Below are 25,694 nucleotides of genomic sequence, written 5' to 3' on the forward strand. Positions count from 1 at the left end.
GAAATACATCTGAGCAACCTGGCCTGGTGGGAGGTGTCCCCGCCCGTTGATTTCTAGGTCCTTCCAACCCTTCGCACTTTGTAATTTTGAGATTTTTTCTCATTTTTTGTGGAGTTTCTCGAAGACTTTGTAACTCCGAGGCGCCGTGAGGCGCTGAGGGGAGAGCGGGGGCGTGGCCTGTGCGGGCGTGGCTTAATGAGGAGGCGGGAAACCGTGCGGGGGGCGTGGCTTAATGAGGAGGCGGGAAGCTGTGGCTTAATGAGGAGGCGGGAAACCGTGGCTTAATGAGGAGGCGGGAAACCGTGGCTTAATGAGGAGGCGGGAAACGGTGCGGGGGGCGTGGCTTAATGAGGAGGCGGGAAGCTGTGAGGGCGGGGCGCGCATGCGCGGGGCGCGCGCGGAGGGCGGGCTCGGGGGGCGCGCGCGGGGTCCCGGCAGGTGCGCGCGCGGGCGGGGCCTGAGGTGAGGCCCGGGAGCCGCCATGGACGGCCCCGCCCTGCCCATCCGCCGCTCCCGCCGCGAGCTGGTGGAGGCCGTGAGGGAGCGGCCCTTCCTCATCGTCACCGGCGAGACGGGCAGCGGCAAAAGCACGCAGCTGCCCAAGTATCTCTACGAGGCAGGTAACGAACCCCCCCCCCACCTGCCCCCCTCCGCGGGCTGCGGATGTGGGACACAAGCACCGATAAACTCATGTAGTTGTTTCCCTGTCCCCTCGCGGGTGACGCAACTTCGGGCTGGGCTGTGGTGAGAGGAGGTGGATTGATTAAATTTTTTAAATAAAAAAGAAACCAAACTGTGGCCGTGTGTACGTTATGTAGGTACGTGTTATAAAGTGATGACCGTGAGCAGCGCAACCCAGGGTCCCTGTTTGTCCCACAATCACTGGGGGCGTTCAGTCTGGAGAAGGCTCCGGGGGTAACCTTAGAGCCCGTTCCGGTACCTGGAGGGGTCTGGAGTGCCAGGACAAGGGGGAATGGCTTCCCACTGCCAGAGGGCAGGGTTAGATGGGATAGTGGGAAGAAATTCCTCCCTGCGAGGATGGTGAGACTCTGGCACAGGTTGCCCGGAGAAGCTGTGGCTGCCCCATCCCTGGAAGAGTCCAAGGCCAGGTTGGATGGAGCTCTGAACAACCTGGTCTAGTGGAAGGTGCCCATGGCAGGGGGTGGAACGAGCTGATCTTTAATGTCCCTTCCAACCCGAGCCCTTCTGTATCTCCCACAGGCCTGGCCAAGCACGGTGCCATCGGTGTGACCCAGCCCCGGCGCGTGGCCACCGTGTCGGTGGCACAGAGGGTGGCCGAGGAGATGGGCTGTGAGCTGGGGGCTCTCGTGGGGTACCAGGTCCGCTTCGATGACTGCACCTCCGAGGTGGGGCCCTGGGGACTGCCCTGGGGGTGTGGCAGGGTCCGTGAGGGTGGGCTGGGGGCTGTCTCGGAGCTCTGGAAGTGTCTGTCCCAGCTGTTCGTGTGCTGTAACTGACCTGAGGAAGTTTTTTGGGCACCTTGCAGGTGAAACGCTGCCAAGCACCTGTGCTGTGGTGCATGAGCAGCTGTGCTGGAATCTCAAGTGTGTCCTGGACAAAGGTGTGATCGGTGTAGAAGTGTTCCATTGGAAATAAAAACCCAGGCCAGCAGCTGAATGTCTCATTAAACCTTTCAGGACACTGCCATCAGGTACATGACTGATGGGTGCCTTCTGAGGCAAATCCTGACAGACCCTCTCCTCAGCAAGTACAGTGTCATCATTTTGGATGAAGCCCATGAGCGGAGCCTCAGCACTGTGAGTGTCACCTTGTATCTGTATTTTGGGTCGCTGTTTCTCCTTTTCTGGGCTCTGCTTGTACCTTCCTTTCACTTCAGCACGGTCCTCAGGGATTTTGACTGACTTTCCGTGGATGTGCTTTATCCTTTTGCTGTCCTAAGAGCACAGAACTGCTGCTTTGTTTATTACATAAGTTGAACATAAGATGTGGCCTCTAATAGTGTTAGAATTCTTGTAGTTGTTGCATTTAAATGCAGTTAAAACTTTGCTGGCTGTTGAATACTTTCCCAAAATTTCCAGGAGTTTGAGCCAGAACACAAACTTTCTAGAATTAAAAAAACAAAGACACAAATATTTAAAAAACCAAACACAAAAAAAACCCCCCAAAAACTGAAACACCCTTCTTGCCCTAAGCAATGTTTCTTAGGGTGTGTATATGACTGTGCAAAGAGATTATGGCTTTTGGGACCATGGAAGTATCTAGACCTGAGTCCCAAAAGCTCTCAAATGTCACCCTGACCCTTCTGTGGCCAGCAAAGGGACATTCAAGTCACTCAGACCTCAGGAGATTGTGCTGTGTGTCAGACAACCTCCTGCTCCAGCAAACAATGTCCCAGTCCAGCTAGGAAAAGGGAAGATGCTTTCTGAATCCCAGTTTGCCCTCAGGCATCTGAGGGTATTGCAAATAACTGAGCTGAGGTGATGGAAGGAGCAGATTTGTAATTCAGAGCACCACAGAGTAAAATAAACTTCCTGAGGTTCTACCAATAAATAAAACCAAAGAAGGGTGCACACACGGTCAGGGGACATAGGCTGGGAAAGGGAATGAAAAAAGGGTCTGAGGTAACTTCTCACAAATGACTTGACCAAGAGAGTATAAAAATGAAAAACAAAGGAGTTGAAGTTACGCTGGTGGTGTCGGTAGGCTGTGAAAAGAGCTGGAAAAACATTAATTAAACTCTAGAAACCAAAATGTCCGGGGTAAATGTAGGTTTTCTTCAGAGTGCTTAGGCCTGGAATATGTGATTTTCACCGTCTCAAGTGGGATAAAATCCTCAAACTTCCAAGTTTGTCAGGCACTTCTAACAAAACCAGGGTACTAACATCAGTTGCTTCTGTTTTTCTGCCAGGATATTTTATTTGGTTTGCTGAAGAAGCTGTTCCTGCAGAAGAAGCCAGCAGGCAGGAGGACAGACATGAAGGTGGTGGTGATGTCAGCCACCCTGGAGGTGGAAAAGCTCTCTGAGTTCTTTGGGCACTGCTCAGTGCTGCACATTCCAGGAAGAAGTTACCCTGTCAAGGAGATATTCTGCAACCTGCTGAGCCCCAGGGACGTGGGCAGCTCTGCCTATGTCACAGAGGTCTGGTTTGCTTTGTTTTCTCTGTGTTTCCTCTGGTTTTGGGGTGATTTTCATCGGGAGGGGGCACAAGAATGAGCTGCTGTGTTGTGTTCTCAGCATCTCTGCAGGAAATAGGGGAGAATCAGTTGGTGTGATGAGTCCTAGACAGAATAAGTGGGATTTCAACTGGTTTTGGCTTGCTTGTTGTTTGTTTCAGGCTGTGAAGGTCACTCTGGATGTGCACTTAAATGAACCAGAAGGTGACATCCTGGTTTTCCTCACAGGTGAGAATTTTCCTGGTTACTCCAAGCAAAGCAAAGCAAAAAAGCTTCCAAAGCCTGTCTGGTTTCTCCCAGAGCAGTGAGAAAGAAAATGGTTGATGTGAAATTATAGTTTCCAGAGTATTTTAGGAATAGCCAGATTGACTCTTGTGTTGTCTACATGGCTGACTTTGTTGTTAATTCAGGGAGGGAGAATTATTTGAGCTGTAAAACCTTACATCAGTGCATGGGCCAGGCCCTCAGCCATCTTCTAAGGAAAATCCTTGGTGAGAGGCCCTGTGGAAAGGCTGGATATCACCTCCAAACCCCCCTCTCATTAATTCCTTACTTTAATGATATTGACAACTCTGTAGCAGTGACAAAGCAACCTTGTTAAAGATGTTGCAAACCAGGAAGGCAGAGCTGTAGCTTCTGAAGTCACTGCAATGCTCTTGTGTGTCTTTTAGGCCAAAATGAGATAGAAAGAGCTTGTGACTTGCTTTTCAAGAAAGCAGAATCCATCGATTACCGGTACGAGGTCCACGACCGGGCTGTGGAAGGTCTGCTCATCCTGCCTTTGTATGGCTCCATGTCCACAGGTGAGAGCACAGAAGGTCACTCAATTCACATAAATCTTAACTGCAGGAGTTGTTATAAACATTATCCTCATCAAATTTGCTGTTGGGGTTGGGAAAAGGGCGTTAATTAACCCCTTTGTTACCATACTGTGGCACTTTGGGGTGGGGGTTTTTTTGTGGTCTTCATAAAGTAAATCAAACTTCAGCCTTCTCTGCTTGCACAGGAGCCTCCAGTTAAAATCCAAATCCAGTGCATATGACTTCAAGATCCTCAGTTAGGAAGGGGCTATTGTGTAACTGAAAGTCCAGTTGTCATTTTATTTTATTTTATTTTATTTTATTTTATATTATTTTATCTTATTTTATTTTTATTTTATTCTATTCTATTTGATTTAATTTTATTTTATTTTATGTGATGTTATTTTACATTATTTTATTTAATGTTATTTTATTTAATGTTATGTTATTTAATGTTATGTTATTTAATGTTATGTTATTTAATGTTATGTTATTTTATGTTATATTATTTAATGCTATGTTATGTTATGCTATTTTATGTTATTTTATATGGCAAAGATGTTGCCAGTGGGTTTTTAGTGGTGAGAGGGGGAGATAGCAGCAGTGCAGTGTTCCAGGACAGAAAATAAGGTTATCAGAAGGAGTCACTGTTTTATTTGGCAGCAATATCACAGTTAAGTTTCAAAGAGTTAAAAACAGAGGCCCCCCTGACCTTTGCTGAACACAGATACTGTATTTTCAGAGGGACTGGAGTGACCTGGGGCTGAGTGAGTGTTCAGAAGAGCAGGGCAGGAATTTCCCTCCAAAAAAGATCTGCAAAAAGAGCAAAACTTGTATCTTCTAGAAAGGGCAAAATGAAAAATTGGATAAAAGGAAATCAAAGCCTCTTTGTTACTCCATGACAGGTGATTCCAACCTGAGAGTGATGTTTTATTTTGATTTTGTGGCAGTGTTTCAGAGGCCGTTGTATTAAAGAGAAAATGTTCCTCAAAGTGATTTTTTTGTCTTTCAAAACTAAGAAGTGAGAAAATTTCAGGGGAGGGTTGAGTTTCCACCTCTTCTCTGTTCCTTGGAAAGCCAAATGAATGAATGGGAACTGCATAAGCTGCTTTGTGACATGATAAATGAAGATTTGCTGGAAACAATGAGGGGGGATAATTCAATTTTTTGATGTCCACATTTATTTTCTCTGATTTTTAAAGCCCTTCAAATCTTTCTTGAAGATTCTGTTAAGATCAGGCATCTTGTTTGTTTTTCCTAGCTCTGGGTTAGGAAACATCCAGGAGCGTTGGCCTTGCTCCATCTCCAAATCTCCTTGAATATGTGAGCAATAAAGAAAATATTCCCTGATTTCTGGCACATGCTAAAATAATACCAAATCTGTATTTTGGAATTTTATGTGACTCACTTTTTAATGCCATTCAAATGACTTTCACTAAGCATTTGGGTAAATGTGCACAGTTAGAGGTGTGGTTTGAGGTCAGAGCTCTGTAACAGAACAGACTGATTGACTGAATATCTGTCATTTTAGATCAACAGAAAAGGATATTTTTGCCAGCTCCCAGAGGCATCAGAAAATGTGTGGTCTCCACAAACATTGCTGCAACATCTCTGACCATTGAAGGAGTCAGGTACTGATTTCTGTCCCTCATAAAAAGCTGTAACAGAGGGAATAATTCAGAAAGGTCTGGCTTTGGAAAAACACATTTATTCTGCTACTGTACCTGCCCTGTTGCCTTTTTTTTTTTGGGTGTGTAGTAAGAAAATTCTAGATATTATTATAGTCTTAGAGGTGACCAGTATTTTTGGACTTCAACTTGAAATCAAATCTTGGCTCCACTAAATAAAAAGTAGGGTAAATGTGGGTTTTTTTTTGATGAAATGCATCTGGCAGTTACCTGCTGAGCCCTCTTATATTTACCTCTCTGGATTTTGTTTTTTCAGATATGTGGTAGACAGTGGCTTTGTGAAGCAGTTGAATCATAACCCCCGAGTTGGTTTGGACATCCTGGAGGTGGTTCCCATCTCCAAGTAAGTCACAAATGTCACTTACTTGCTGTTTCTGGGAGCTGCTCTGGCCATAATGCTCTGTATTGGTTGATCTTTAAAAAAATAAATAAAAAGCTAGGCAGCAACCTCAAAGCTCCATGGTTTAAAGCCACTTTATTTGTTGCCAAGTAAAAAGTGGTTCAGGACATACAATTTCCTAAAAGTTACAGACACCAGGGAGGAATTGGAAGTGCATTCTCTGAGCAGGGTTTGCACTGGAAGCTTAAAAAAACTCTTCCATGCACAGAAATTCTTCCTTATTTCTGTCACGGCCGGATTTTTGAGTTGCTACGCAGGAATATCTCTTCCATCTCCAACCAGAGAGCTTTCTGTACTTCTTTGGGTGGTCACAGAAGTTATGAGAGGTTTGGATGTTGGGTTTTTTTTGGGCAGGAGTGAAGCCAAGCAGCGAGCTGGCCGGGCTGGCCGGACGTCGGCGGGGAAAAGCTACAGACTGTACAGCAGAGAGTTCTGGGAGCAGTGCATGCCCGACCACACCGTGCCAGAGATCAGGAGGACCAGCTTGACATCTGTGATCCTCACCTTGAAATGCCTTTCCGTGCATGATGTCATCAGGTGACCTCCCTGGAGAGGGATTATCCCTGTCCCAGAGTCTTGGCACGGCCCCCGGAGTGGCAGGAGGCAGGATTAGGTCCCCAGCCAACTGTGACACTTCAATCAGCTTTGCTGCTGTTCCCCAGAGTAATTCCAGCTTGGAGCTTGAGCTCATGTCCAGTTTGAGGCTCCACCAAAACTCCCCTCTCTCCCAAATTAAATGCATGGTTCGTAGTGTTCCTTTAAAACACTGATTTTTATACCCAAAAAACTTCATCTCTGTGGGATTTTTTAGTTCTAAGATCATACAAGTGCAGAAAATGCAGTTAGAGCTCAAGTCCAGTTTGAGGCTCTGCCAAAACTCCCATCCCTCCCAAATTAAATGCATAGTTCGTAGCATTCCTTTAAATACTTAAAATCCTCAAAATACTGATTTTTATACCCAAAAAGCTTTACCTCTGTGGGATTTTTTTAGTTCTAAGACCATACAAGTGCAGAAAATGCAGTTTAGTGTGTGCCATGCTGGGATTTGTCATCAGAAATTCCTCAGCTGGAGGCTGTACATGCAATAACACACCCATATGCTGCAGATGATTGTTATGATTATCTAACTTTGGTCAGAAAATCTGCATTGGGAGGTTTTAAAAATTATTTTAATAAGTATGAAAACTAACAAAGCGACTTCATTTTTTAAACCATAGATTTCCCTATTTGGACCCCCCTGAAGAAAGACATATTTTGGAAGCTCTGAAGGAACTTTACCAGTGCAGTGCTATTGACAGGTAAAATTCAAAGGGATGTAGTCACCACAAGAATTTCAAATCTAATGTTTAAGCTGGTGTTTTGTGTGAACTAAAGGAATTCCCCCCTCAGGAGCAGAATGTGTTTCCTTATTTAACTTCCAGGAAGTTTACTGGGGTTTAATATACTGTCTATAAAAACAGGGATAAAGCACAATTTGGGGATTGGGAGATAGAGATCAGGTTCTCCACATTGTCCTGGAGTTCCTAAGTGACCTCAGACAAGTTACCTCAGCTCTGTAGTTCCTGAGGGCACATCCCAGACTGTTGTGGCTCAGGAGCTCAGGCTCTGGCTGGGAGGTCCATCCAAGAGCTTAAGACAGGAAGTGAGATCTTATCCTAAGCTTCCAGGAATTCTTCTTGTAAATTAAAAAAGAGCTGGCTGTGCCTGCCATGGAGCAGAGACAAGCAAGCTGGAGAAATGTGGATAATTCTTCTGCTAGTGGCACTTCTCCATGTCCCCAGCACCTGTCTGGGCACTCACAGTCCAGAGGGAAGTGCTTCTTACCCAATTTACATTTAAACATCATTTCATTGAGTTTGCTATTTTTTTTTTTTTTTCCCCTGGGATAAGGAGAGGCCACGTGACAAGACTGGGAGAATTCCTGGTGCAGTTTCCCCTTCCTCCCAACCTGTCCTGTGCTGTCATAAAAGCTGCTTCCCTGGACTGTGAGGATCTCCTGCTTCCCATTGCAGCCATGCTGTCCGTGGAAAACGTCTTCATCCGTCCAGGTGGGAAGACCCTTTTCCCAGAAAAAGCTTTCACAGCTTTCCATGGTCTTGGAGTCAGGGCATTCTGTGTGCCAGGAATTGGACAACAGCTGTTCCAGAGACCTCAGAGCAGCAGGAATTGGGTTGTGTCTGTCCTAAGTCTGTCGAGCTGGAAAGCAGCGCATGCCTAAGCTGAGAGGTCTTGAGGGGAAATCTCTGTTACAGGACGGAAAAGGCAAAAATAAAAGGAAAAAAAACCCTCCAGAAAACCCAAATGCACCACAGCAGATGTGTTACTGTTGGTCTGAGTGCAGACAGCAGGGACTGATTGTTTTTAACAAATGGGGCATCACCTCTGGATTATCTTTGCTGTTCACTAACTGTGAATTCCCACTGAACTCACAGATCCACTCATTTTTTCCAGGCTCTTACTTATTTTAAGACCTCCATTACTGTGGCAGTAGGACAAAGCTGAGCTCAATAGATTAGAGGGTGCTCTGATGGGGTGGGTTCAACAGTCTTGGTTTTCCTCTCACTTGATCCCTGTGAGCTGTTTGTTTATTCCTTTACCTTTCCATGTCAGCCTCTGGATTGATTGTGAGTGAGAAATACTTTCTAAGGGACTGCAATTCTTCATGCCTGGTGCTGACTGATGAGATTGATCATAGATTGAATAGCATCTACGTGCTCTTGTTCAGCAGTAGTGGAAGGAGGAAGAACTGTAAATGCAGCTGTAGAAGGAGAGACAAAACTAAAAATAACAGGAATACAGAGCCAAGGCTGCCCAACACACACTAACAGAGTATTAGGTAGTGATAAATAAAGATGACTTTAAGTGAGATATAACTTATTCCTCAGGTGATCCTCAGAAGCAAAAGGAGGCTGAGCTTCAACACCAGGAACTTGCCTCACAAGTGGGAGGATGCAATGACTTTGCAACCCTCTTAAATATTTTTGAACAGTGCAAAGCAAGGTATAAAATGTTCCCTTTACAGTAAGTGGTTTTGCATTGCTCATAACTCCCAGTTTTTAGATGTGCTGCAGATACACATGCCTGTGCTCATTCCTAATTTCAGATTTATTCCTTGGTGTGGTCTGTAATTTCCATCAAGACACCTTTTATTTAACCCAACAAAGTATCTGCCTGTGTAGGTTGTTGCCTTTGTATGACCATAACAAAAAAAAAAGAGGCAAGTTTCTTTACAAGCAGCTTACAAAAGGCCTCTTTATAATTCAAATATTCCTGTTCTCAGCAAGTCTCCTTCAGCCTGGTGCCAGGAGTACTGGATCCACTGGAGAGCTGTGAAATCTGCTTTCAGTGTGGAAAGACAGCTGCGGGAAATAACCACTAAACTGAAACAGGTGAGAAAATAGAATTTCTGGGTATGTTTGAGCTGTGTAAGTTTATATTTAAGAGATGTAGTGGATGCTGAGCCTTTGCCAGATGGCTGCTGCCTTTCTCCAGGAGAAACTGATCCACTTAAATATTTTTTTAGAGCACCTTTGCTTGCGTAACTCACAGGTACAGTGGTGGTAACGGGCAAGAGGGAGAGCTTTTCTCCTTTCCTCATGGTTTCCATACAGCAAGAAACCTACAGTTTAAAATCCATGGGATGGAGGGGGTATAACTGCTTTTTCTTGAAGAAAGATCCTCATTCATGTTGGTTTTTCTTTTCCCAGCTGCCAGACTTCCCTAAAGAGACCTTTGAAGGCTCCAGAACTGAAATCCTGAGAAGATGCCTATGTGCAGGATACTTCATCAATGTTGCTAGGAGGTAAGAAGTGAAATTTGGAGAGCTGAATGGAAAAGATGCTATGCAAATTGCATAAAAGTGTGGCTGTGTGTTGGTAAAAGTAGCACAGTAGTAACTGCAGGTGAAGGAGATGTTTCTGCAAGGGGCTGGAAGCCTGGGAGGCTCTCTGCTTTTGACTCTTCACTATTCCAAGGATGTCAGCAGCTTCTCAGGAATGTAATTTTTCTGTCTGTGAAATGAACCAGCTGATGAGTGGTTCCAGATATTCAACTAAAGGGCTTGGAGATTTCCAGTTATCACCCTGTTGTTACTGTGGTGTTACACCTGCAGTGCTGCTGTGGTAAATTAGATATATTGTATTTCACTTTTTAAATGGTTTTTTACAGTTTAATTCTGGAAGCACTTTCTTCCAGTTACATACTTGAAATTTTTTTTTCTATGCTGCTGCTGATTTGTTTAGTTGAGTGTTGCTGTCTGTGTCGCTGTCTAATCACAGCAGTGTGTGATTTGTTTTGTTGGTTTTTTAATTTCTTTTTTCACAAACCTTTCAGATCTGCAGCCAGGACATTCTGCACAATGGATGGACATGGCAGCATAGTCTACATCCACCCTTCATCCACAGTGAGTGCCCAAACCCTGCTGATAAAGTAGCAAAGGGATCTCTAAAAGGAATACGGGGCAGGTCCCTAAACTCTCCCTGGTGTTTGCTGCAGTGTTCATTTTGAGAGTGGGGAAGAGCTTCACTCTTTCAAACTTGGTAAATATTTGGTTTATGAAGTGAGTGTGACACAGGCTGCACTATCTCTCTGGCTCTTTGGATCTCATGAGCAATTGGAAATCATTGCACCTCAATCTAAAAATCCAGGATGACACCCCCTCGCATCTGAATCACTGCCATTCTGATGGAGGTGGGGGCTCTAAAAATCAGACCAGTTGGGAGATGATCTTTTGATTTTCAGCTCTACAACCAGGAGACCCTGCTGGAGTGGATCATCTTCCACGACGTGGCCGTGACCTCCAAGATCTACGTGCGCACCGTGTGCCCCGTGCGCTACGAGTGGGTCAAGGACCTGCTGCCCAGGCTGCACCAGGTGGATGCCTACGAGCTGAGCAGTGTGGCCAGGGAAGAGGTGACTGAGGAGGAGATAACCAAGTGGAAGCAGAGAGAGGAGCTGAAAAGGCAGTGTGGTAAGCACAGTGCTCGTCCCTGTCCGTGTATGTGTGGTTTTCGTTGTTGTTTTGGAGCCCTGTGTGTTTGTTTTGGCACCTTCTGGGGTAGAAGGTGTTCATTTGTGTTTGATGTGTGGAGTTCTGGTTGTTTTATTCTTCCCACAGCTCTGCAGTCCTTTTTTTCTGTCCCAGCAGTGTGAATTGTGGTGTTTCTGTGCTGCTTCTTGCCACGCTCCCCCCTTTTGGTGTCCAAGAGCAGAGCTTGAACAGAGTTGAATGGAAACATTTTGAGTCTGGTTATTTAAGTTTGTGAAGGACATTTAGCCATTGATGCCCAAATGATGCTGCCCTGGGAGAAGTCCTAAGAGCCATGGGGCAGAGGGAAGAAAAAAAAAAAAGAAAAACATCACCCAGGAATAAACACAGAGGAAAAAGTCTCACATTTTGGTGAATGTCTCATTCTGACAATGAATTTAATGCCATATGTTTAAATAGTCAGTTTTAATTAGAACTGGTGCCTGCTAACTGATCTGGCTGCTTGACATTCTTGGGATTCTTCTGTCAGCAGGTTCCTAAAGCAGCCAAGTATTCAGAGGGCCTCTTTACTCCTGAGCTGACCCTTCCAAAGCATCAATTTATTGTACAGTAAATACAGATTCTCTTCAATTTCCTTAACAAAGGAAAAAATGCAGACTTTTGGGCTCAGACCAGCATCTCCTTCTGCCCTGCATTATTGTATAAATCCACTAATTTAAAGATGAATTTGATTTGGTTATAAATAATGCAGAGGAGCCTCATCAATTTATCTGAAGTCCAAGGAAACGCTCTCCATGTCCCCCTTTACATCATGGCTTCATCAGGCAACTGCCAATTAATTGGAGTTTAATATTGACCTTACAGATGTTTTATTTCTGGGACCTTCATGAAAACAGGTGGCTGAAGAGCTGACAAGACATAATTACAAATAGTCTAACAGTGGATGTTGATTAAAACTCCTTCCTCTTATCACAGAACTTTGTGCCCAGCCCCCAGGACCAGGCTGCAGTAGCTGCTTCACTCACACAAATTTTAGGCTCTCAGAGTCTTTGATTATTTTTCTTATAGTTATTTTAGACTGAAAATATTTTCTGCTTCTCTTCCCTTCTGTGAGAAGCAGTCCCAAGGTCTCAGTGCTGTGGGGGAATGTGCATTTCTAATGGTGGCTGATCTGCAGAATTGACTTTTCCCACTCCCTTATCTGTATGTTTTCCTCTCCCTTCCTCCTGCCTCCGGAAATTTTTTGAAGATAGTTTATCCCAATGTTTTTTCCTGCTGCCTGTGCTGTCCCTGTCCTGCCTAAACCCTGAGTTTGGGATGTGCAATTTAGGGAAGAAATGGGTGTGTAGAAGGCAGGATGCATATTCTCTGCTAGAATAAAAAGCAAGATTTGGGGATGAGATGAGCCCAGCTGCAAATATTGACATGGGAGCTAAGGCATGATTTTATTTTTAATTTATTTTCCCTCCTTGCTGTGGTACAGTCTGTCCTCACTGGAAGTCATTCAAATGGCTGCCTGGGACTTGGAAAAAAAACTTGAGATTCTGTTGGGGTTTTTTTTTGGTATTTAACAAATAGGAGGACTTGAAATGCTGGGGGGGGGTCTTGACACAGAAGAGTTTATTTCTTTCTCTCCTCTTGCCCCCAGAAGGAGTCACAGACAACTCTGCAAGGAAGATGGAGAGGAGGAATGATGACCAATCCATCCAGGATGCCCGAGCTCGATACCTGGAGAGGAAGCAGCAAAGAGCTCAGGGTTTAAGCAGCCCAGTGAAGGAAATAGGGTAACACTGGTGGCAGCTCTGCTCCCACTGCAAGGGGAGGCAGTTTGTGCAGGTCTGGGGATGTTTGCGTAATGCCAAATGACTGACAGGAGTGCAGGGAAACTTCTGCTTTGTGCTCAGTTCGAGTGCCAAAGAGGACAAACACAACCTTCCCTTTGCTGCATCCAGCAGGGAGAACTTCCCAAGCTGAATTCTGTTGCTACAATGGCAACAGTGGCAACAATTTAGTGGCCTCAGCTGTGGCTGAAGCCCTGATGCCAAGTGTGGTGCCAATTCTCTGGCATTTATTTGACTTTTAAAGGTCTCAGTGCCGTTATAAATAAAACTTCCTTAAAGGTCAGTTGGGGGTTATTTTTTTAAGGAGTGGAACTGTAACTTTTTTACCCATTTTATTCTGTCTGATGGTGGTCATACAGACTTCATGCTCAGGAAAATGTGCAGGAAAAGGGCTCTTTGAAGGATGGAACCAGCAGGATTAACTCCAAAGGGACATTTCCCACCTGCATTCCGTGTTGTTCCTGCCCTGTGCTGTGCTGTGCCAGGAACACACGAGGAAATAAAAGTGGTTTTCCTTAAGCACCTAAAAAAGCAAGGAGCCGTGGTGCTTTCTCATCATAAAGTTTGTTTCCTTCTCAGTAAAGAAATAATCCTGTTTTATCACCATAATAATCCTAAAACGCTCCAGGGCTCGAGTGAGGAGTTTGTATAAGAATTTCCAAATAATTGGAAGAACTTGCTGTCGTTTTTCCTGCCTCAGCTGTGTGCCCTGTGTCACCCTGGGCACTGCTTCAAGTGCTGCTGTAGCCTGAATAAACCTTCACCATTCCACCTCTGCCTCACCTCAAGCATTCCAGCGCTGCCCAGCATCACAAACTCTCCAAAACCTTAGGATTCTTTGGAATGTGACAATATTATGGTCCATAAAAGTGCTGGGTCTGCTCATTGTTCCTCTGCCTGTGATGGGTGGCAAAGGGTTTTGTTCTTTCACGCTGCTGCTCAGGCTCTGCTTTGGAGCAGCAGCACTTGGGCTTGACTCATCCTCTACTCTGGATTTTGCTGTTTAATTTGATCTATATTTGCAGTGTCATAGCCCCTCATGAGTCAAATGCCATCTGTACCACCCAGTGGGCCTGAAATGAGTACACAGAATGCCCACTGTTCCTCGGGGCTATAAATCTCTTGGCAGATCCTAATGCTTTCTGATTTTTCTTTTTTTTCACTTTCTTCATAGTAAGAAATGAGGGATTTCCCCCCCACCCTGTGTTCCAGGGTTTCTCAGAGGTTTTGAAAATGGGGAATTTAAGACAAAGTAAAAAATATCTGGGGAAATAACGGTGAGATGCAAAATAAGATTTCAGCCATCCCAAGTGTTCCAGCACACACAGCTCTGGGCAAAGCACCTGGAATGCTGCAATCATCCCAGAAAAAGAGTTCAGTTTTTACCGTTTTCTACGTGCTGGAGTTAAAGTGTGAGTTAATAAAACACAGAAGGAAACGTGGAGCTTCGTTCCTTTACTGTACTCATTAACAGGAGGCCGTGAGAAGAGTCCTGGGGAGCATCCCCGGGGGGTGAGGGACAGTGACAGCGGCGACAGGGACACCGGGGGAGGGGAAACATCACATCCCGGTGCCGGGGACACGCCGAGGGTGGGGGACCCACGGCATCCCGGTGCCAGGGCCATCCCCGTCCCCTCGGTGGCCCCAAGGGGGGGGAGATCCCTCCCAGTGCGGTGACAGGGACACCCCGCGGTGGGGAAGAGCGGTGGTCTAGGGGCACCCGCGGTGTCTCCTCGGTGTCCCCCCAGTGTCCCCCCGGTGTCCCCTCGGTGTCTCCCCCGTGTCTCCTCGCTGTCCCCCTCGGTGTCCCCCCGGTGTCTCCCCCGGTGTCCCCTCGGTGTCTCCCCGCTGTCCCCCCGGTGTCCCCCCCGGTGTCCCCTCGCTGTCCCCCCGGTGTCTCCCCCGGTGTCTCCCCGCTGTCCCCCCCGGTGTCCCCCCGGTGTCCCCTCGCTGTCCCCCCGGTGTCCCCTCGATGTCCCCCCGGTGTCCCCTCGCTGTCCCCTCGCTGTCCCCCCGTGTCCCCCCGGTGTCCCCCCGGTGTCCCCTCGCTGTCCCCCCGGTGTCTCCCCTCGATGTCCCCTCGATGTCCCCCCGGTGTCCCCTCGGTGTCCCCTTGTCCGGCCACCCTGCCCGGCCCACGTGACCGCGCGGGCCGGCCCGCGCGCGGGGCGGAAGTGACGTCGCGGCCCCTCGGTCGCATGATGTGGCAAAAAAAAAAAAGGCCGGGGAGGGGAGGGAGGGAGTGATGCGTCCTCAAATAGTCCCTTCCGGCGGCGCATCACCGCACGCCGCTCCCATTGGCGCTGCTCGCCCGGATCCCTCCGCGCGGGAGGCCGGCGGCGGCAGGTACGGGTATCCTTCCGCGGCGGTATCCTTCCGCCGGCGGGGGCAGCTTCCGCACGGCCCCGCTCCGCCATCGCGGCCCTGCTCCGCCTGCACCGCTGAGCCCGGCCCGGCCCGGCCCGGAGCGCCCCGCCGCCGCCATGGCCCAGATTCTGCCCATCCGCTTCCAGGAGCATCTCCAGGTGGGCGCGGGGGCGGGCGGGCCGCTGTCTCGCTCGGCTGGGGGAGCCTCCCGGGGACGGTGCCGGGGGAGAAGCGCCGGGCCTGCCCGCGGTGCCTCCGTGTGGGGCGGCCGGGCGCCCTCGGCGGGGTGTTCGCCCTCCAGGTGTCCGAAGGCTCGGGGAGCGCTTCCCGAAGGGCACCTTCCGGGAGGGGCCGGGCATCCCGCCCTTGCCGGTGGCCCGCGGGCCGTGGCCCGGCGGGGTGGGCGAGGCTGGCGCGGTGCCCGTGCGGGCCGGGCGGTGCGGGCGGGGCGCGGGTGGCTCCTCTGCGCTTCCCGGGGCAGCGCCGGGGGGAAATCCCGGCTCAGCGCGGGGTCTGTAAGGCACGAGGGGTGAGCTGGTCAGGTGGCCGAGCTGTCTCTGTGTGCTGCTTAATTTTATTTGTTTGAATGGTGGTAAAGCCTCTGTAGTTCTAAGGACAGACTAAATCGTTTTGCCGGTGTTCCCGCTTGTAATGTCATCTTCTGGAAGGAAAAGCACGTATCGCAGTGAAATGTGGGAGCTGCTGCGGCTCCCTGCAGTGCAGCTGTGGCAGTGCAGGTGCCCAGGTGCCAGCTCTAGTGTCCGCTGGCCTCTTCCCAGTCGCAGCTCTGGCTCTCATTGCACCATAACCACATGCTAATCGTTTATTTCCGAGTGATGGCCTTTAATTTCTCTAACGTGACTTCCTGGAGGCGCTGGTAGCACATCCTAAGCGGGCTCTGGTGCGGGAATGCAGGGTTACCTTCCCGGAGCAGTGTGTGCCTCCCGTGGCCGTGGGTGAAGCTGGAGCACAGGGAGGGGTCTGGAAGTGGTGATCCAGTTGTGCAATGGGCACTTCCTATCTGACAGGTCTGAAGGGCGAAGTACTACGGGCCACGGTGTTACTAAACTTGGTTTCACTGCTGAGGAGCGTTTTTTGAGGAGAATTCGTGTAATAAAAGCTGCATTGGCACACCTGGCCAAGGTCTTCTGGCAGCCTGCTGCCCTGTGGTGCCAGTGTCTGTGTTTAGTTTGTGTTCAGTTAACTGGGGCTGTGGTGGGCACTAATGTAGTGATGGATTTGCATGATTTATAGTGACTTTTCTCCAAACTCAAATAAGAAAAAGTTAATACTTATTTGAAGGTTGCAGCTGTTCGTAGTGTCTAAAATCGCTGCTGATGTTTAGGTGGGCAGCTGAGCACTGAATTATTTTACTCCAATATCAGTTTAAAGTCTGGCCAGAATTCATAGTTTAGGTGTCCCTGTAGTGAGCAGCACAGACAGGAGAACCTCAGGAGTTGGCCAGAGCTTCAGCTCCAAGCAAGTGCCTTGTCCTGGTAGTTGCAAAGCCCAGAACCAGGTACTGAGGAGGTTCTGCACACTCAGGAGAAACTCATCCCTCTGGGCAGCCCAACTCTCAGTCAAGTATTGTGGCAACACACCTCTGATACATTATTTAAGACCCCAACCTTGCATGTGACCCACTGCCAGGTCTCTAATGACATGAGTGCTGTTACATAATGAAACTCATCTGCTTCACGCCAGAGGTGCTGGGAGCTTTCAGGCTAGCACTATGGTGGAGCAGGACTGTTCTGACTGACTTATCTGTTTATTTGGGGTTTAATTTGCATTTTCTCTGCCTGTGCCTATTCAGTGTGGAACACTGGCTGAACCAGAATCTTTTACAGCTGCACGTAGGAGCTGATCCTTTCTCGGATGGGTGTGCACCCCTCTGAGCCTGGGTGCACATGGCTCTTGTCCTTAATGCTGCAGCTACTGAACTTCCTCCTTTCGTTTCATTGAAAAATTTCAGAGGAATTTGAATTCTAGGAGTTAATTGCTTTTCTGCTGGAGGTTCTGACATAAATTTTGAGAGCAGAAACATTGATATTGCGATGTTTTTGCTATCCAGGCTGCTCCTAGGAAGTCCTCATGGACTCAGTAATACAATTTCTTGAGCTGTACCTGACCCACATTGTCTAGGAAACTTGTACAGGTGTTGTGCAGCACTTGTGAGTTTGTAGTGATGCTTAATGAAAGATGAGGTACCTAACTGGAGCCTTATCTATAAAAAGCAGGTGATGGATTTAAATGAGAAAGTTTTTGCAAGCTCTTATTGAAATCAATCATCACAGTGTGATTGTAGTTCTCCATGGATTCATTATTAGAGGTTAAAAAATGGTCAAGTACAAAGCTTGTCTGATCTTCAGCTTCAGGCCAGTCCATTACCTGTTGCTGTGCAGCTCAGCTGTGTGATTTGGGAATGAAGAGATAAAAGCTCCAGAAACCTTGCTCCTAAGTGCCTCATCTCTTGGGTGCACAGTGCTTTGTACCCCTAATTGGAGCTAAAGGTGTACTTTGGACAAGAAGTTAAGAGAGGGAGATTTCTGGGGAGCTTAAACCAAAAAGTGTTGTCAGGTTTCAGGGTTTGTTTGTCTGAGTCCCATCACATGCTCTGCAATCTCAGCAGCCCCAGGTGTGCAGGCTGTTATCTGTGTGGTGTCTGTTGGACATCCTTGCCTTGCCACCAAAGAACATCAACAACAGGCTGTGGAGAAACTTTCCATGGGAATTTTCAAGGAGGAGCCTGATTCCTGTGCTATCAAAACTCATGTTATTAAACTTTATATAGCTGCTTCTTTTTTTTTCAAAGTGGCTATGAGGAAACAATCCACTGTGCATGTAGTGGGAGATCAGAGTTCAGTGTGTGGGATGATTGCAAATCTGCTTGCTCCTATCCAGGCTTCAGGGATTCCTAAAGTGTGCCAGTGTGTGTTCGAGGGGGAAAGTAAAACAGCTGCTTACTGTGGTGGGTCAGTGGAGCTTTTCTAAGATGACAATTCTTGGTGAGTGAGAAGGAACCAGATGAATTAGCAGCTGATGAACTGTGATTCCCAGTTAATTTAACCACACTACCCTGAAATATATAAATACTGAACTTTGAGAAGGCCCCCTGCTGTACTGAGTTAAGGCATTAATAAGTACTCTTCTGAATCTAAATATTTTTGTAAGACAATGTAGACAGTAGAGAAAACTGCCATCTCAGGCTGTGCACTTGAAACCAAGACAGAACTTCTTTTTTAACACTAGGAAAAGGGGGTTTGTATCTATTGTTCATTGATGGAGCAAACCTGAATGGCAGCTGTGCTGTACTGCTGTGGTGGTGCTTGGATGGCTCTTGGAATCACAGCTGTGCCAAAGAATAAAACAGGACAGCCAGAGCACCATAGAATAAAACATAAATTCAATACTTTGTTCTAAAAAATGACAAAGAGCAAAATTCTTCCATGTATTGTGCTGACAGTGAGTTTAATACAGCCTAAAACACTAAATCTCTGCTGTAACAGCATTAGTTTGAAGCAGTTACATCCTTTGTTGATAATACAAGTCAGGAATTAGAGGACTGCTGTGCCTAATGCTGTTTTGGTGGGATTCTTGCTCTCTGCTTCTTAGTGGATCTGAATTCCTAAAGCCAGTGAGTTTAGAGTATTCCTGTGGAGGGAAAATACATAACAGAGAATAGAAATGTCTTGTGGAGAGAGAGATTGTGTGTGTGTGTGTCAACTAATTGGATAGGAGCAATTAGTTAAGCAGTTTATAAGCTGCTCTGGGCATGTCCCTCACAGCAGGCACTGAGGTGCAGGGCCCTGCCTGCCTTGGTGGCCGTGCTGATTTAGTGCTTCCTGCTGGGATTGGGGCCTCAACCAAAGATAAGGATTGGGATTCAGTGGTTCTGAACTCCAGTTTCAGCAGGTACAGCCTCAGTGGTGGAGCTGAAACAGTCCCAAACCATGTCTGTGGCTGCTGGGAGCGGGTGGTGCCTCGGCCTGCTGAGGGTGAGGCAGAAAATAGGAAGGATATAGAAACAGGAGAGCTCTTGAATGTTGGAGAGGTCCCTTATCTGTTGAAAACACGACTTCCTAGCCTGCCACAAGCTGTAACTCTTACCTTGCACTGGTAAATATGAAGTACTTTGCCATGGACTGACTGTTGGGACTCTCAGAACTGCAGGCAGTAACTAACAGAGCAGCACAAACATAAATGGTTTTGTGTGACTTAAATTTGCTTTTCTGAATTTTCACATATAGAATTAAAAGAGCAGCTGAAGTGTAGCCTGGTGTCTGCCTTGTTCAGTCAAAGCCCAGTAAAGCGTGGCCTGAGAGAAAGCTAACGTGACTCACTGCACATTGGGGGACTTCTCAAAAAAATGGGAATTTTCCAATTAAGTGGCATTTTGCAGCTCTGTCATTTCTAGCTGCATGTAGATAAGGAGTCTCTGGGCAGGGGCTGAGCAGCTGCTTGTGGCCACAAGAGCAATGGTTATATCCTGTTGAGTGTGAGAGTCGAGGTGAAATGTGTGCTCAGCAGTTCTGTGCCCTTCCTCATAGGCAAGGAGAAATTATCTGACAGCTAAGCAGACTGTCACAAGAAAGGGAACATTACAAGAAGGGGTCAACAAAGAGACTCCTGTCAGCAGTTTTACCCTTCAGTTTGATGTCCCATCCATGTGACAACTTCTCTGGCTAAGTTACCAAGAATGCACTTGAATTATCTTGCAGTGAAAAAATAATTCTGGTAATCAGACATTCCCTTACTATGTTACAATGACTCACATCTTGGTGCCGCTCAGATAAAGGCCATCACAGAATTCCATGCTTCAGCAGAGCCTGCAAGTGACTGAAGTATCTGATCTTGGGTGAGATGAGTCCTTTGAGGCGACATCTCTGCTGAACACAAGGGTTGCTGCTGTCCCTGACAATCTGTTTCATGGTTCCACTCTACTGGAGCAGCTATTTCACAGAACACTTTATTCCTAGCAGGAGTGTGGTGTAACTGATCTTTCCAACAAATGGTGGTGTAAAATAACTCGAACTGTAAATCAGTTGCCTAAGCACAGTTAGCAAGTTCTGCTTTCATATCTGCTTGAAAGCCAAGGAAGTGGGTTTTGTAGTAAAATGTAGCAATGTCTTAAATTCCTTTTTTAAATTTATGAATCAGTGAAATGTAGTGGACCTAGTGCAACATTAAATATTTGGAGTTTATTCCCTTTGTGTAAAGAGGAGAGGTGGAAAATCTGCCATTAACCCCTGTACACCTTTAGTTGTAGTTCAACTCATGAGTTTGTACATGGAATAGTATTGAAATTTTCAGAATAAAAGCCTTCAAAGAAATATTTGCTGTCATGTTTCCTAACAGTAATCTTCATCTCTGTTTGCTTTGCTTAGCTTTGTAAACACGCCTGCCCCACTCACCTGAACTTTAGTCTGTTTGGGCAGGAAAACAACCTATATTCCAGGGAATGATCTCTGCTCAAGAGTTCTGGTGCAGCCAAGAAATTTACTGTTGGCTTTACCAGCTGGGCGAGGCAAGTGCCACTCTTGGCCAGTGACACTCTGGTGTAACCAGACAAAGAGATTGTCACCACCAGAGCCAACTTCCTGACCCTTGAAGCAGACGTGGTTCACACTGCTTCACACACTTGGTTTGTTGAGGTGAAAAGATGAAGTGTTAGCAGAAGGAGTTTGTGTGCTTAGAGACCTTGCTGATGGTTGCACCTCCATCAGAAAACTTCTCCAGGCTTTCTTCAGAGCTCCTGTGCCAGTCTTCTAAACCTTCGCAGAGAAATACCACACCTTTGATAACAGAAATGCAAAAAGTCTCCCATCTCCCACCTAGGTTAGTGCCTCAGACCTGGCACTAGCAGATGGCAGTTTGCTGTGATTAAGGTAAATCTGTCTTGAAATATCCAAGCACCTTTGATGTGGTGGTTTTGTCTAGACCTCTGTAAGAGGTCCTGCCATCTGCTCGGACTTGCTTCTCTGATTTGTTGTCGACAACCTTTGAGTGCAGTGCTGTAAGTCACTGCCAAGCTTGGCTCTCTGCAGCTGCCCCCCTCTACCAAATTAACAAGGAAACTTAGTGCTTGATAAATGATTTTGCACTTGTTAAGCCTGCAGCCCTAGCAAAAGGAATTGCCACATCCCAGTAAGTCACTCCAGTAAGTCACACCAAACTCTCACCTCTTCAAACCTTCCCTCCCTGCAGGGGTGTGACTGGGTTGCATATAACCCTGCCTAGCTCATGTACAATGCCAGAGTCCCAGGTCTGGAGGACACTGCTCCAAGTGTGAACAGGAGATAGGAGCTTGAATCTAAAATTTTCTAAGTGGCTGGACAATATGTAGTCAGGTGCTGGGATGATGAACCTCAAACATTCACTTAAATCTGAGTTAAAGAGTTCTGACCTGACAAGGAGGTAGGGTTTGGTTTTTTTTTTTTTTTTTAACAGCTGTCAAACACTGTCACCTGGAAATTTCCTGCTTTTATTGTCAGGTATTCCCTGGGCAATCAACATCATCCATCAAAGTGACTTTTGTGAAGCTTGTTCCGTTAACTTGGTGTGCCATAGCTCAGATGTTACTTGTTCCTCACATGTGCTGTTGGAGAGCCTGGGCAAAGGGGAAGTGGAGTAAAATCCTCTTTATCAGGAACTGCAAACAGGCAGGAGCAGAGCAGCTGGGGCATGGCCTCCTTGGAGCTGGTGCAGAGCACAACTGATAAGAGCTGAGTGCTCCAAACCAGCACAATCATCCTAAATTGGCTTTGAAGGTCTCGCCCTTCTTGGGACATCTTGGGTTTGAAGGTCTTCCAGAAAGAAAAATACCAGAATATTAGAAGTGATAGTTCTTCTAATAGTAGAAAACTGGAGTTCTTAAGGTATGGACGAGCTGGATATCTGTGTGTGAGGTGAACTGACCATCCTGCATTTTCACTGTTAAAAATGTATTAAACTTTGTTTCCCTACCGACATCCTCGTACAGTAGCTTTGCAAAAGCGCTGTTAACTAAACTGTTTTGTTGCAAGCAGTGCAAGAAACAGAAATTAAAGGTAGGTATTGAAAGGCTTAGGGGAGCAGACTGTGGCTCAGCAGAGAAGGAAGTAGTTTATTGATAACTTTGGTGTTAAGTAGGGCTGTGACTGAGCCATTGCTGATTTCAGTAGTGCCCAGCTCTGCCTCCTGCTGCGAGACAGGCCTGGGCTAATTGCTAGACAGGCAGCTTTTTTTAGCTCCACAAGGATAAAGATAAAGCTCAGACACCTCACGTGTAATGTTAAGCTTGAAATAGTGATAGCTGTCAAACCCAGTGGGTGAGTTCAGGGAGGAAAGCTGGTGAGAGTGAGGACTGAAGCTGCAAGTCCAGCACGGCGAGTTCAGTGTGCCTTAAACCACGTGAGGGGGCTCAAAAATTGAGTTATTAATGTTTAAGTTGTAAATAGACCTTGAAGACAAGACACCAAGTGCTTGAATGCTGCAGGGCTTCTCCAGGAAGCCTGCTGGGCTTAGTTGAAATTGTGCAACACTGTGTGTCGTGCTGGTTTTGGGTAGCATGGCTGTTTTGTGACAAAACAAAGCAAAGTCTGATATTTCCTGTGACATTCACAAAAACTTTGTGGCTATACCAAGGTAATCACTTAATGTTAAACCTTATTTTTCTCTTCCAGCTCCAAAATCTGGGCATCAACCCAGCAAACATTGGGTTCAGCACTCTGACAATGGAGTCTGACAAATTCATCTGCATCAGAGAGAAAGTAGGAGAACAGGCTCAAGTGGTGATCATTGACATGAATGACCCCAGCAACCCAATCCGAAGACCAATTTCAGCTGACAGTGCTATCATGAACCCTGCCAGTAAAGTCATTGCATTAAAAGGTATGAAGTCCTGATAAAGGGCTGTTTGAAGTGGATGGAAGGCTTTCTGTAGAACTAGTTTATGAGTGACTGAGGTCTCTCAGGTAATTTATGTGGGAGGATCCTGTAGCAATTTTCCACAGCTTAATGGGAGCTTAAGTTGAATGCATTTTCAGTTCTTCTGGAGGCAGCTGGGCAGGGAGCTTCAGCTGAAGCTTCCTGCCATTTGCTGATCATTAGGATGAGTTTTTTCCTTCAGTCCAAATGCTTGCAGCTTCTGAGCAGAGAGAGCTGGAAGCCAAGCGTGGGCTTTAAGGAATCATGTTAGAGGGAAGTGAGGGAACAGTATAAGGTCTATCAACGAAACCTTTCCTTAGAGAAAGGAAAACTTAAGGCTGGGAAGGGGGGACAAATATTCCTGAAGGCCTTAGTTTGGCCTTGCTGAAAGAGACCAGTGCATATTTATTATATCAGTCAGTGATAAGAGGAGTAGAACTACGCAGAGAAGACTTATGTGGTGAAGGAAGTACAAGGTCAGCCAGCTTGGTATCTCGGATGATACAGAGAACAAGCATTCCTCTGGAGTCCCCAGAAATGTCTGTCTCTTCCCCTAAGAGCCCCAAAAAGCTTTCAGTGCAGTCATTCTAGAAATGCATGTATTGCTAATGGAAAGATTTATATGTATCCAATGTTACCTAACTTTGACTTTAATACTGTGCTACTGTTTTGTCACAACTTTAATGCTTTCTTGTGTGTGCAGATGGTGAGTTACTTCAATTGACTGTACTAGTTCCTGTTGTGTCTTATGACAAGAAAAAGCAGAATAAAATGGCTCAGATTGATGGTGCACATGGCTGAACAGTGGTGTTTAAGCAACTGAAGGCCTAAAACTCAGAGGTTTTTCATGCCCTCCCAAACAGGGGAGTCCTTAAGATTCCAAAAACTATCCCGTTCAAGAACCCAAAGCGTACTTAAATCACTGGGATCTTGATACTGAGCTTTTTATGAACAGGACTGACCCTTTTGACTCAAGTCTAGATTTTGCCTTGTAATATACCTTGCCTAGAATGTAGGAATGTGTTACCTGAATGTCCTTCTCCCTTGACCCTAAAGCTCCAGCTGCACTAGATGTGGAAACAAACTGCTGCCTATAGCCTGAGTAATTCTGTAGTAGAGAGATTTCTCCAAGTTCTGGAGGAACTCCTGACTGAGCATCTTGCATCAATTGCTGAACTAATGGCTTTGAACTAGATCAGTCCTTGGTGAGTGCAGGCACTTGCCCCTGTGGCACTGTGACTTCCTCAAGCTGGGCTGCAGGTAGTAACTGTAGCAGATATTCTGACCTGCATCCAGTTTCATGGGATCTTCTATATTCCTCCTGGGCTACACTTGTGTGTGCTTAAATAACTCTTTCCTATAAGCAGTAGAACTGGTCTGAACCTTTCTTATCTTCTCAACAGGAAGAAATAATTTCTTAGGCCACTGTGTTATAAAAACTGGTAGAAATGACTGCAGGTGGCTGTTCAGGATGTTTGTATGCACCATTCTATGTGATTTGGAGAACTTTTCCTCTTGCCTTCTAGAGCTTGTGTTGGTCACTAGATTCCTTCCCTTGCACAGTTCCTGTCAGTCTGGTTTGCAGTCAGTAGCTGTGTATCCCATTAGTGCAACCCCAAGGTTTTGGTTAATTAGCCTGAATTACAAAAGCCCTCTGCCAACCTGACTGTTCCATGTTGTGCCCTTTTAATATTTAAAACAGATGTGGACATAGCTTTTAATGCCACTGGCATAGCTTCCCTCACAACTCCAAAGAGCCTCAGCATGATTGTAACCTGGTTTTGATGTATGTGAAGTATCCTCCAACCCATTTGTGTGGCTGAAGCTTTTGTCTCCTACCAACCTGTTCTCCACATCTGTTTGATTGCTCAGTAGTGGCAAATTGGTAAAATCAGCCCTAGGAGTGTGGTCTGGTTCAAAGTAAAAGCTGGTCCCTGAAGGTCTGCCAGTGTAGAACAGTTTTTTCTTGAAGGAAGTCCCCAGGGTTTCATGTCCTAGTGCAGCTCTTCTGCTCTGTCACGTGGCTAACGATGCTGTGTCTTCTAGCTGGGAAAACGCTGCAAATCTTTAACATTGAAATGAAGAGCAAGATGAAGGCTCACACCATGACAGATGATGTCACCTTCTGGAAGTGGATCTCTCTGAACACTGTTGCCCTTGTGACGGATAATGCAGTTTACCACTGGAGCATGGAGGGGGAGTCCCAGCCTGTGAAGATGTTTGATCGCCACTCCAGCCTTGCTGGCTGCCAGATCATCAACTACAGGACTGATGCCAAGCAGAAATGGCTCCTGCTGACAGGAATATCTGCACAGGTACTTCACCTCCAGGAAGGTGTGGAAACCCCAGAGCGTGTCTTGTTGTCTCCTTCTATGGGAACAGGACTGATGTGTTTATTTTATTAAATGTAAATGCTTGTCTTGAACTTCAAATAACAAACCTAAGTGTAACTGAAAATCTCACTTTAAAGTAATTGAATTTGTAGTGATATCAGCACTAGGACAAGGTTAAGAGTTTGAAATGATGCTGTTGTAAGAGGAAGCTTGAAAT

The 25,694-nt window shown here is 46.5% G+C and overlaps 2 protein-coding genes across 4 annotated transcripts in view; both read left to right on the forward strand.

Moving 5' to 3' along the window:
- The first annotated feature begins 408 nt into the window (after positions 1–408).
- DHX40 (DEAH-box helicase 40) lies at positions 409–14,314 on the forward strand. 2 transcript variants are annotated; one of them, XM_069033317.1, is made up of 17 exons: positions 409–620; positions 1,222–1,367; positions 1,659–1,778; positions 2,891–3,121; positions 3,318–3,384; positions 3,828–3,959; positions 5,488–5,587; positions 5,901–5,987; positions 6,399–6,581; positions 7,262–7,342; positions 7,935–8,092; positions 8,930–9,044; positions 9,325–9,433; positions 9,752–9,846; positions 10,377–10,446; positions 10,785–11,013; positions 12,680–14,314. In XM_069033317.1, exons 1-17 carry the CDS (start codon positions 482–484, stop codon positions 12,817–12,819), a joined length of 2,202 nt encoding a protein of 733 aa, XP_068889418.1. In that variant the 5' UTR covers positions 409–481; the 3' UTR covers positions 12,820–14,314. The 2 variants fall into 2 exon arrangements, with proteins under 2 accessions (XP_068889418.1, XP_068889419.1); XM_069033318.1 differs by having other exon boundaries at positions 12,683–14,314.
- A 913-nt stretch (positions 14,315–15,227) lies between these two features.
- Positions 15,228–25,694, forward strand: part of CLTC (clathrin heavy chain) — a 29,877-nt gene continuing 19,410 nt past the window's right edge. Inside the window, exons 1-3 of one of the 2 annotated variants that reach the window (XM_069033624.1) lie at positions 15,228–15,397; positions 22,901–23,108; positions 25,191–25,459. In XM_069033624.1, the coding sequence (XP_068889725.1) occupies positions 15,356–15,397; positions 22,901–23,108; positions 25,191–25,459 (519 nt within the window). In that variant the 5' untranslated portion in view covers positions 15,228–15,355. The remainder of the gene's footprint in view (positions 15,398–22,900; positions 23,109–25,190; positions 25,460–25,694) is intronic. The other variant, XM_069033625.1, reaches the window with a different exon arrangement.

The sequence above is a fragment of the Aphelocoma coerulescens genome, chromosome 19 (genome assembly GCF_041296385.1).
Source record: "Aphelocoma coerulescens isolate FSJ_1873_10779 chromosome 19, UR_Acoe_1.0, whole genome shotgun sequence".
Lineage (NCBI taxonomy): Eukaryota > Metazoa > Chordata > Aves > Passeriformes > Corvidae > Aphelocoma > Aphelocoma coerulescens.